Consider the following 12,299-nt stretch of genomic DNA (forward strand, 5'->3'; position numbering starts at 1 on the left):
TGTGTGCTTTTTTTATTCATGGGAAATGCTATTCAGAAATGGAGACATACAAGGGAACAGATTTAGTGGCACACCAGGCTGTGATTTTTTTTTTTGATGTCTTATCATGCAAAGCCGACTAAACAGTGGAATCTAGCCAAGCTGGAAATGTGAGACTGTAGCCCACCGAAGGAGGGGAGATGGGAGGAGTAACCTGGCCAGGAATTTAAACTTGCAAAACTGCTCCTTGTGAAAAAAGTCTTTTTATCTCAGTAATTTGATGACACTTTTTGCAAGTTTCTTTCAGAGAATGTGTAGAACATCAGTAGGAACAACATTTGTAAAAATCAGCGCATACCAGTCAATGACATGAGCTGCACACTCAGACTTGGCAGTTTTTTTCAGGTGTTCCATTCTAAGTGAATGGAAGCCTAGTTTAGGATTGTGATTATTCTCACAATCTATGCATTATGGGACAGATTTAGCTTTCCAAAGAAATCATGATGTCTGCCCCCATGAGAGCAGACAAGAGAGTGAAAACAAAATTAGGAATGAGTACTTACTTTGCTGCAGGCAACTTTAGGAGGTGGAGTAAATCATGGCAAGTTAAAAAAAGATTTAATCATTTGCCCATAGTGGTCCTTTAAGGATATGGTATAGAAACAGAGATGGAGTTAGGAGAGCTTTAGGCTCTTGCAGACTGCAATGGAGTGAAATGTAACAGAGGAGGAGGATGAGGCTAGTGTGGAAGAATAGGAAGAACTGAGCATTAGATAGGCTTTATGCAGGAGCACAGCCATGTATTTTTGAGATGAGTTTTTAAAAGAGGCTTTGAAATGGGTTAGAACAGGCATAGATCTGATAGCTAGGAGGTAGTGAATAGGCATAGATCGGATAGCAAGGAGGTAGTGAATTCCATGGTATAGAGACAGAGTAAGAATAAAAAGTGTGACTTGGTTTTCAACTTCATTGTTGCACGGTTTCATCTAACTTGGGGTAGAAGTTTGGAAGTTAGTCAGGATAGGGGCACCGTAAAGAAGGATATATATATATATATATATATATATATATATATATATATATATATATATATATATATATATATATATATATATAAATAAAGTGTTCCAATTTTTTTTTAATGAATGTTCTTTATATTTTGCTGTATATAGGGGTCGAATGAAAGTTTGTCAATGATAATTCCTAGAAGTTTAGTTTCCTGCACTATTTCTATGACAGTGATGTCAGATGCAAGGATGTTAAAATGATCAGTGACAGGAAGGTGTTTTGGGGGGTGAAAGTACTAGTCTAGTCTTCTCTGGATTAAGAGAGTTGGGCATTTCTTAGCCAGTATTCAACTGCAGTAAAGGACTGTTGAGGTTTTGAAAGTAGTTCTGGTAGTAACTGAGCAGTGCAGATTATGGTGGAATTATCAGCATACTGAATGAGGGTTCCAGGGTGAGAGACAGTGTGAAGGTTGTTTGTGAAAATATTGAAGAGTAGACGTGAGGGACTCCAGGCCATTTCACTGCTTATTTACCATCCTGGACGTAGCTCTGAAATCATTTTACTGTGTTATGCGAGAAGCCTAAGTTAGGCAGTAGGGCAAGAGTACATAAGGTTACAACTAGGGTGCTCTTACCAAGTTATTGTTCAGGCTTTAGTCTGAAAAAGAGTAGACTGTCAGCAGAAAGTTAATTAACTATATATATATATATATATATATATATATATATATATATATATATATATATATATATATATAAATAAAAATAAATAAATAATGAATAAGGTACACTTACAGTCGCCAGCATGGTCTTGCTTCCTTTTATTAAAGCAAAAATACCAAAGATTCCAAGCAGAAAGAAGAAGAATCCAGTGAATATGGCAATCCAGGCACCAGCAAAAACATCGTCCTTTCCAGAAACTCCCAAGATTGGATAGACATATCTTTCATCTGTGTTCACCCAGATGGTCTCTGAGAAGAGTGCCAGGCCTGAAAGCTATGGATTGACAACATAAGTTAGAATCAGAGCAATCTACTGCAAAGAGATAAAATCATGCTACTAACTTGCCAACTGATAATTCCACCTTTTAAATGCTCAACAGAATAGGACTTTGCAAATCCAGTCTAAAGCATTCATTAATATTCTTTACAACCTGCCAATTTCCATAGCAGGCTGCTAAGCAAGTGACGAGTTTTGAGAAAGTGAATAGCAATCAATTGGATTACAGCAGTAAATTCCCCAAAGTTCATTCAGCTACAAATCGAATTCCAGCATATCTACATGGTACAGAGTATGTTTATGTGCAAGAATACATTGCAAAGGGTATACTTGTTCTGTAATTTTTAGAAATTTTGTGAGGTTCTCTCTCTCCTGGCTAAATTGTATTGCTTTACGATTGTGAACTATTATACTGAAGACAAACAATACATGGTAGCAATGCTAGCCTGCAACTATAGCAAATGTTAAACATTTGATATGAAAAAAAAAAAAAGAGGACGACCAAGTGTAAATACAAACATGGAAGATAAATGACAATACTGTTTGAATTCTGGAATTAAAAGGCATTAAAGGAATACTTTGGTGTAACAAGGGACAAAACATCCAAGAGTACTTGGAATAAAAACCTGAGGTTTAATCAATTCTGTGCCCTAAATAAAGTTTTTTTTTTTTTTTAATTACACAAGACCATCTGTGGAGTGCTTTCTGCCTACAAATAATTTACTACAAAATTTCTGGGAGAAAAAATTGCTTTAGATAATATCTACAAGCAATACAAATCTTACAGGATACAATGGACAGCTACGGTCTACAAAAAAAGTCACACTCCGGAAGTAACCATGATGCAAACCCCCGAGCAAAGAAAAGGTCTTCAAATGACAGTGGAGAAACAAGTAACACACTGAAAGCTCATCTGGAAATTGAAGGGGTACAGGAAGGATTCAAAACTTGAGCAGTTTAGTGGCGCTATAAAAAGCTTAAAATCAAGCACGATTGTGACGACTTTGCAGAAGTCTCATCATCTCCAAACCATTAGCAACTCCTGAATGGCTAAAAAAAGTGCGAGAAGGACTCCATCACATTCCCAGTCAAGGGAATTGGATGGTCTACATGTTTTTAAACTACTTTGCCTTATGGCAACCAACATTCTCATGTCTCTTAACATACGGCCAAGTGTGGGACAGAGGTGCACTGATACAGGGAAGGATGCACCCATAGATCTAGAAAAGTATATTCCATTTGGGTTTGAACAGTATAGATCCTGACCAAAGCTGATTGTCAGTCTCAACTTTAGAGTGTAATATCCAGTGGACAAAATTCAAAGGCAGAAAAGAAACCAAGAATGGTGCAAATATTCCATTCTGAAAAATAACAGTGTGCCTTTGAGGTTTCCCTGACAAGAGTCTTTAGAGGACTCATAAGACAGCTTAAAACAAATTATAGAGAGAGCAAAGTGTGAGAAAGAAGGGTCAGGGGCACATAGGACGAGAATATCCTACATTTTTAAGGGACGTTCTTTAAATATCCACATCTAAGTGCTTCCACACATTTACACTTTTTAATGCAAAACCTTACACACAAAGTGTGTATATACATACATATAAATATTTAAAAAAAAAAAAAAAAAAAAAAAAAAAACTTACACACATATATAGAAAAATAAAAATAAATACATACACAGACACACACTCTTGTTGCTTTGCCACAGGTTTAACAACCAAATAAAGTGAAATAATGGACTTACCACCTTCGTCCCAGTTTTGTTACTTATAGAACTTCAGAAAAAGGATTCAAATTCAGACCCAAAAACTTCTGAACAAAATTTGGTGCACAAACATGAATTAAACTAACCAATGAGAATGCTTAAATTGGATCACGCTTCTAATACTTCCTAATTACATCACTTCCCTCTTCAAAGTGAACCACATGACTGCATCACTTCCCTATTCAGACATTTAAAAGGGAAACCAGGGTAAGACACGTGGATTACTTTGAAGAACTGGCTAGTTTAATTCAGGTGTGTGTGCCAAATTTTGTTTTAAAAGTTGAGTCTGAATTTGAATCATTTTCTGAAGTTGTTCCGTAACTAATAAAATTTAGTGCTTTCATCCAATTTTAAGTCAGTTATTTCACTTCATTTGGTTGTTACAGTCTGGCTGCAGCACCCCAATGGGGGACATTTTGTTACATTTAAGGATAGATTACTTCTCCAGTTTCCAAGCACTGCTCTGGTCTAGAGCAAAATACATCAATCTGGCATTATGTCTGCTTCGACTGGAGAAAAGGTGAAATTGCTTTAGTACAGCGTCTTTCTGCCTTATGCAGGCAACAGAAGTGTCACACTCAAAACAAATCAGCCATTTCTATTGGCTCAGGCTGCTTCAGTCACCAGAGGCAACCTGACAAAAAAAAAAAAAAAAAAAACAAAAACAAAACACACTGAAGTAATGGACTTCACAGAAAAGAATGGATGCAAATTTTTAGAGCTATGCAAGCCATTTATCTAGTGTGTAGGAAGATTTTTTTTTTAAGTCTGAGAGCATGTGTGCACTGCAGTTGTTGGGTGAATACAACATACTGACACTGCTGTCATTTGCTCAAGTTAAAACAGTCATTCTGGATTTGCAGAACTAGGGGAATGTGTATGAAAACAGCTGAAATAATTTACTTGGGCTACTTTTCAAAACAAGCATCTGCAGTGTGCACAAGTGGATGTTGAATATGGGGCTATCTGCAGTGACTGTGTGGGGAAGGGATTGCAGTCTATCCAAGAAATAGCAGGTTAGTCCAAATCTACCCCCCACTCAAACTTACTGTGTAGCAGGGTACACAGTAACACTGTCTGTGGTGTGCTGATCAGGACACGCTGCATAGCAACTAATTATTGGAACAGTAGTGCAGTGAGTACAGGTGCCATCTCAGTGATTGGCTGCAATTCCTTCTGTGTCGAGTCTGCATGTATTCCCTCTGTGTGTGAAAGTTATCCTATGGTCGGGAGGAAACTAAAGCACCTGGATGTGTTGTGCTTTTAACTTCATCCTGATGAAATGCCAGGGGCCACATAGCAGGATGGAAACAGAGGAAGGCAGTAGAGAGTATTTATATATCCTTGCAAGCAGGTGTGTCATCGGAGGTTTATTGGAACTACTATTTTGTTAGCTTTTAACAATAAGATTTAAATGCAATTTATTTTCTCCTGAAGGGAAAAGCAGGACCGAATTTCATGCCTTACTTGTGAATTTTGTTTCATAGGTAGGTACTAGGCTAATGGCCCAAGGGCCTACATAAGCCTAGCCAACAAGGTTTCCTGGCTTATGCTACCCAAGAAAGTTATTTTCCTGTGCCACTGTCGAGCAGACACACAGAAGTGATCCCCAGGGTGCATTTCCCCATTTCCCATCCACTCAAGATTTTTCTTTGAGTGCTAATGAAGAACTTTACTTGACACAGATGGGTAAGCCTGTTCCAGAGTATGGGAAGTCTCTGGGACAGGAATCTATCCCTCCAGTATGTCCTGTTTATTGTGGTGACAGGGTTTAGGTCCCTAGAGCATGTAGCTCAGAGGGATTGGGATTTCTTTAGGTGTAGCATGTCCAGCAGCTCTGGGTTTGACAGCTTTATATGTTAGGCAGAGAACACCTCAGAGTAGACGATATGCTAGGCAGAGATCACCTCAGAGTAGGTCATATGCTACGGAGTAAAGCTAGAGTTTTTTTGAGGCTGTCAGTGTAGGGCATTTAAGACCAGTAATCCTCTGCGAGGTACTTTGTGGCCTTTCCAGCTGCTGCAGATGTCTTGTGAGGTACATTCAAAAGGGGTGTTGTACTCTATAATGGGTACAATGAGTGTCGAGTAGAGGGGAACAATGACATCTTTTCCTGGATGAAAAGCCTTTTATGATGAGGTGTGCCATGTAGGACTTCCTAACTACTGTGGCGGTGACTATCAAAGGAGAGACTACTGTCCACCTGGGTCCCAATGTCTCACACATTCATGTTAAGTAGATTGCTGCCTATGTGGTAGTTCATGGGTACAGAGTTTTTACCAAAGGGGAGGACACTGCACTTTTTGGCATTGAGCTTGAGGCCATGGCTCTGACACCAGGCATCTGTCTCAGCGAGGCCCTTCTGTAGATGTCCAGATCATTTGGAGACTTTACTACAGCTCCTAGTTTACAGTCATCTGAGAACTTTGTTAGAGGCCTTCTGTGTTTGGCATCTTCTCTGAAGTACAGGCTTCCCAGGACAGAACCCTGTGTTACTTCACTTGTCACTGCTTTGAGGTCAGATTTGGAGTCTGCAAATTTTACAGTGCAAGTTCCGTCAGTGAGCCAGTTGGCAACCCATCTTGTGACATAGGGATTTATGCCTAGTTTAGTGAGTTTAGCTATAATTCCAGAATGAGGGATGGTGGCGAATGCCTTGGCGAGGTCAAGATAGGCTGTGTGAACCACCTTACCCTCATCTACGGCTTTGGTGACTGCCTCAAAGTAGTCGATCAGGTTCAGGAGGCATGATCTGCCTTTCACAAACCCGAACTGGGTGGGATCGAGAGTTTGGAGGTTACCAATGTCTTTGTTTAAGAGTTCCATGATGATACGTTCCATGGCCTTGCAGACCAGACTAGTCAGGCTAATAGGTCGATAGTTCACAAAGGAGGAGCCACCACTGATACCGAGGAGTGGGATAATTGTTACTGAGTGCCATTCAGTGGGCACAAAGCCTGATGCTAGGCTATTATTGAACATGGTGCTTAAGTGGGGAGCCAGTTTGTTCTGAAGTTAGTGTAAAACACACCCTGGGATGTTGTCTGGTCCCATGGATGTTGTGTTTTTGGCTTTAGAGAGTCCCATGGATGTTGTGTTTTTGGCTTTAGAGAGTGCAGCTTTTACCTGTGTAGTTGTGATTACAGGGACTCTGCATTCTTCCTGTATAGATATGGCCCCTTTAGGGGGTGAGGGGGGTAAAGTTAGCACTGAACCTATCTGCCAGGATGTTGATAATATCAGCTGGTTCTGTAATTTTCATGCCTTTGTGCTGTAACTCAGAGCAGATCTGGGTGTTGCCATTGAGATTCTTGACATAGCTAAAGAATGCTTTGTGGTTGTCCTTAGAATTAGTGGCAATTTTGTTTTCGTAGCTAACTTTGGAGGATCTTGTAAGGGATCTCAGCTTCTTACTGAGGCTGACCAGGGAGCTTCTCCACTCATAGGCTTTTATTCTCTTTTGCAACAGTTTCTTCCTTCTGTTGTACAGTTTATGGCAGGGGACCACCAAATTGGCTTCCTTTTGAGGAGAGTCTTGGTTCCGTTTGGGATAATACGATCCATGCACTCAAGGAAGTGCTTATAGAGTGCATTTGTGTAGGATTCAGCAGCTGTAACTGTATTGTCCATCTGCATAGGTGTCATGAAGTTCACCACTTCTACCTTAAGAAGCATGAAGTTGACTTCGGAGAAATTTTTTCTTGTGGTTTCCTTAATGGGGGCGAGATATGGATATCAAGGGTGAATTAGCTTATGGTCAGATCAGACCAACGAGAAGTTGACTTCAGGTGTGGAACACCTGTCACTCATGTTGGCAATGAGTATGTCTAGGATTACAGTTTCCCCTGGTGGGGGTGTGGATAAGTTGTTCCAGGGCATTGGAGTTTATGAATTCCAGAAAGCGTTGAGCTAAGGAGTTGGTACACGAGTAGTTTTCCCAGTTAATGGTGGGGTAGTTGAAGTCGCCCATATTAGGGTGTTTGGTTGAACCCCAATATTTTCCAATACATCATAGGTTGATACTAGGCTCTGCCCTAGGGCATTTATAAGCCTAGCCATTGTGTGTTTGGCTTTCGCCACCCTTTTAGATTAGTTGACTGTGCCTCTGTATAGTAGGTCACAGAAGATAGCCCTTTTAAGGTTAGTTTACAGTGCCTCTGTCTAGCAGGGACACAGAAGAGGTCCCAGGGGTAAACCTACAATCTCCCATCCACTCATCTGGAAGAGGGTCATTGAGGGGCTCTGCCTAACATGGATTGGGATTTTGTTCCAGAGTGAGGGGAGCCTCTGGGATATGAATCTGTCCCTCCAACAAGTCCTATTTAATTTCTGTGCCAAGGTTTAAGTCTCTGGAGCATGTAGCTCTAAGGGATTTTGATTTCCTGAGGTGGAGCATGTTCATCAATTCTGGGTTGGACATGGCTTTATAAGTCAGGCACAGATTGCCTCTGAGTAGGCGGTAAGCAATGGAGTAGAGCTGGAGTTTTTAGCCTAACTGCGTAGGGCATCTGTTCGAGTCCCTTGATCCTCTTGGTGAGGTACTTTTGGGGTCTTTCCAGTTGCTGCAGGTGTTGGGTAAGGTACATCCCAAATGGGGCATTGTATTCAATTATGGACCCGATGAGTAGAGGGGCACAATGACCTCTTGATCTAGATGTGAACCCTAAAGGGTATTATGTAGAGGCTATTTAACCACTTTGGCAACGTTTGGCAATCAAAGGAGGATTGGGCAGCAATTGATGATTCAAGTAGAGATTGCTCTACTTGGTCCCCCAATCCCCCCAATTACAGATACTTAATGGGATTACCACCTATGTGATGACTATGCACTTTTTGGCATTTAGCTTTAGGCCATGGCTCTGGCACTAGTTATCAGTCTGAGAGACCCTTTCGGAGGATGCTTGTGTCAGTCGGTGAGTCGATTATGGCACCCAGTTTGCAGTCATCTGCGAACTTGGTCAGCCATAGTCCTCCCATGTTAAGTCTGTACCTCAGAGAAATATATACCAAACAAGAGAGGTCTCAGGACTGAGCCTTGTGGGATGCCACTTGTAACTGGTTTAGAGTCTGACATGGCACCTGCAATTCTGACCATGTGGGTTCTATCCCCGAGCCAGTTTGCAACCCATCTTGTGACATAGGGGTTGATATTTAAGCTGGTGAGCTTATTTATGATGCCCAAGTGTGGTATTGTGTCGAAGGCTTTTGCGAGGTCCAGGTAGGCTGTGTGGACTACCTTCCCTTCATCTATGGCCTTGGTGACTGTTTCAAAGAAGTCGACCAGGTTTCAAGAGGCAAGATCTGTCCTCAAAGCCGAATTTGGTAGGATCCAGTGTTTGGAGGTTCCCGATGTCTTTGTTTACAAGTTCCATGATGGTACACTCCATAGATTTGCAGACCAGGCTAGATAGTTTCCGGGGTCCATTGTGGCACCACCTTTGTGGAGTGAGACCACTGTTGCTGTATGCCATTCCTTGGGTACATATCCTGTAGTAAGGCGGAGACTGAACAGTGACTATGTGAGGGTTCAGTTCTTCTCGGAGCTCATGTAAGACGCAGCCCAGGACACCGTCCGGTCCCATTGATGCTGCATTTTTTGCTTTGGAGAGGGCAGCTCTCACCTGTGCATCTGATGTCAGGGAGGCTACACTCTGTTGGGATAGACATTTGCTCTTTTGGGGGGAGAAGTTTGCACTGAACCAGTCTGCCATCAGTGCAATGTCTGTGGGTTCAGTGTATTTTTTGTCATTTTTCAGTAACTCCGAGTATATCTGGGAGTTGCCACCCAGGTTCCTGACATAACTAAAGGCCTTGTGATTATCTTTAGCATCTTGTGCAATTTTTCTTTCGAAGCTGGCCTTAGATGATTTTATGAGGGATCATAGTTTCTTGCTAGTACTGATCAGAGATGCCTTCCCTTTTTTGGATTTTGCTCCATCATGTTTCCTCCTTCTATTGTATAGCTTATTTATGACTGGGGTCCACCAGACAGGTCTCCTGCCTTTGGAGGAGTGAGTCTTGGTTTTATTTGGGATAGCACGATCCATGCATTCCTGTAGGTGTCCATAGACTGCGTTTGTAAAGGATTCTGCGGTTTGGGCCATATTTTCCACTGGCCCAGGGGCTTTGAAGGATTCCACCTCGGTTTTGAGAAGTGTGAAGTTTGCTTTTGAGAAGTTCTTCACCGTGGTTTCATTAGCTGGCTGTGGGGATGGGATATGGATGTCCAGTGAGATTAATTTATGGTCAGATCTTACCAATAAGGGGTATACCTCTGGTATGGAACAAAGTCTCTACATTGGTGATGATCAGGTCCAATATGTTTTCCCCTCTTGTGGGAGTGGTGACCAGTTGTTCCATAGCATCTGAGTTTATAAATTCTAGGAAAAGTTGGGCAAGGGTGTTGGGGTTTGAGTAGTGGTCCCAGTCTATGTTTGGGTAGTTGAAGTCACCCAATATAATGGTGTTTGGAGAGACCTTCATATTCTCAGTAAAGCATAGTGGGGTTCCTGAGTTTGGGAGGGTGGTCAGGCTACCAACTGAAAGGCAGTTTTGCCCACTGTTAGTTGCACATGGATGGTCTCAGATGCTTCGTGCAGTGCCACTAACCTGGAGTGTGGGTATATCTTTGATGAATATGGATACTCCCCCTCCTTTTGTGGTTTGGTCTGAGTTTTGGGGCCGAAAAGCATGGTATGAGCTATAACCTGGTAGTGCTGGGGTGCTCTCGGGAGCCTTGAACCAGGTTTCTGTTACTGCACAGATATCGATATTCTCCATGCTGAGGAGAGCCTCAAGTGCATGCATCTTGAGGTTTAGACTTCTGGCGTTGAGCAGCATTACCCTTAGTTTCTTTTTCCTTGCGTTGTCTATGTAGGTGGGTTTGTCTTTTGAGCCTTGCCTAAAAAAGGCACTATGGGAGTGGCAAGAGCCTTAGCCAGTATTCGAAAGCCCAGGGGTGACCAGTGCAAGCAGTCCCTAGCGAAGCAACGTGACTTGTCGAGCATGTCATCCCAGGCTGACAGACACTGGATCCCCTTTGAATGACACCAATACTTTAGCCAATTGTTAAAATTGATCATTTTGTCTTTATACTGTGGCATCATTCTTTGTGAGGGTAAGATGCTACTCAAGGTCAGGGTCATACTGGCCTGGGCTACATGATCAGAGAGCTCCTCTATGTCTCTTTTCATTTAGTCCAGGGAGGTATGTCTCGGGTCATTCACACCAGCATGGACAATGACGGAGTCATATTTGTACTTGCTTTGGAGTGACCCACATTGGTGTGTAATGTGGTGGATCCTGGCACCCGACAGGCAGCTTACAGTGACCTTCTCCTCGTTCAGCCTGGTGAGTGGGACGTCAGTGTGTCACCTATTACAAGTGTATTAGGTGTGTTGTTTAGCATTAATGGCTAGGACTGTGTAGCACACTGACTTTGTGAACTGTGCGATACGTGGGTATTGTTGTGGGGTAGCGGTTGCTTGGATGTCTGCTGCTTGGGCAGATTGTTTAGAGCCTCCGAGTATGTGTTTTGTTTGCTGTTGTGATAGGTCTATGTGAGACTGGATTTGTGGTGTGTGTGTGTGTGTGGTTACCTTCTCCTCCTGACTGACTGCGCCAGTACTGGGTTGAGAGAGAGCTCAGCCTCCAGTTTGGCTATAAAGTTGCATCTCTCACATATATTTGAGCTTGTTGGGAGGAGGAGAGGGTGGTCTGTACATAAGGCAGTTGTAACATTGCCTCAAGATTCCCAGTTTCACCAGCTGGACTGGAGAGTAAACCCGAAACTGACTTTTGGACATGCCAGAATAGTATAAGAAACTACTTTTTGATTGATCAAAAAGGACCAATAGGGAGCCGAGTACTTAAAGGGAGTATAAGAGGGTGTAGTGCTTTAGTTTATTAATGCTTATAAGATTGTCATTCTAAAGCCCTGCAGTTGCTCATATGTAGAGTGCTTACTTTGAGATTTAAAACAGTTCTAAGGGAAAAAGTGAAGAGCAGACTTTGTGGAGCCGGGAATAGTTTAAACCCGTTTAAGTGGCGCTGCCTGATGCTGCGCTATGTGCAAAATTGCGCAAATGCAGGTTTTAAAGCAGGGAGATAGGAACTGACCTAAAACGGCCAATAAGCTACTAGTTTCACGACTGAGACCACTCCTCCAGGGACAGATAGGCTGTTCAAAGCTCCCCACTCTCACTGGTGAACAGAGACGCTTCCTCCCAAGTAAGGATATGGGCAACACAGGAAACTATACCACAGTCCGGAATTCAGCAAAACCTAAAATCTGGACTAATCTAGTTCAGCAAAGGCAAGAAAAGAGGAGTGGGAATCCTGGGGTATGGTGGGGGATCTGTAGCAAGCTACAATTTGGATTGCAGTTTCGCCCAGAATTAGTTGCACTTTGATAACCTCTGATGCATTATGCTGAGCAACTAGCCTGGAGGTATGGATATCCTTAATGAATATGGACACACCTCCACCTTTGGTGTTTCAGTCCAGGTTACCTGGCCAAAAAGTGTGATACAAGTTATAGCCTGGTACTG

At 42.2% G+C, this 12,299-nt stretch overlaps 1 protein-coding gene across 1 annotated transcript in view; it reads right to left on the bottom strand.

Moving 5' to 3' along the window:
* Positions 1-12,299, bottom strand: part of UPK1A (uroplakin 1A) — a 199,850-nt gene that overhangs the window by 159,416 nt on the left and 28,135 nt on the right. The window contains exon 3 of the mRNA XM_044080443.1: positions 1,782-1,982. Within this exon, the coding sequence (XP_043936378.1) occupies positions 1,782-1,982 (201 nt within the window). The remainder of the gene's footprint in view (positions 1-1,781; positions 1,983-12,299) is intronic.

The sequence above is a fragment of the Protopterus annectens genome, chromosome 8.part0, assembly GCF_019279795.1.
Source record: "Protopterus annectens isolate FY-2018-M chromosome 8.part0, PAN1.0, whole genome shotgun sequence".
Classification (NCBI taxonomy): Eukaryota; Metazoa; Chordata; order Ceratodontiformes; family Protopteridae; genus Protopterus; species Protopterus annectens.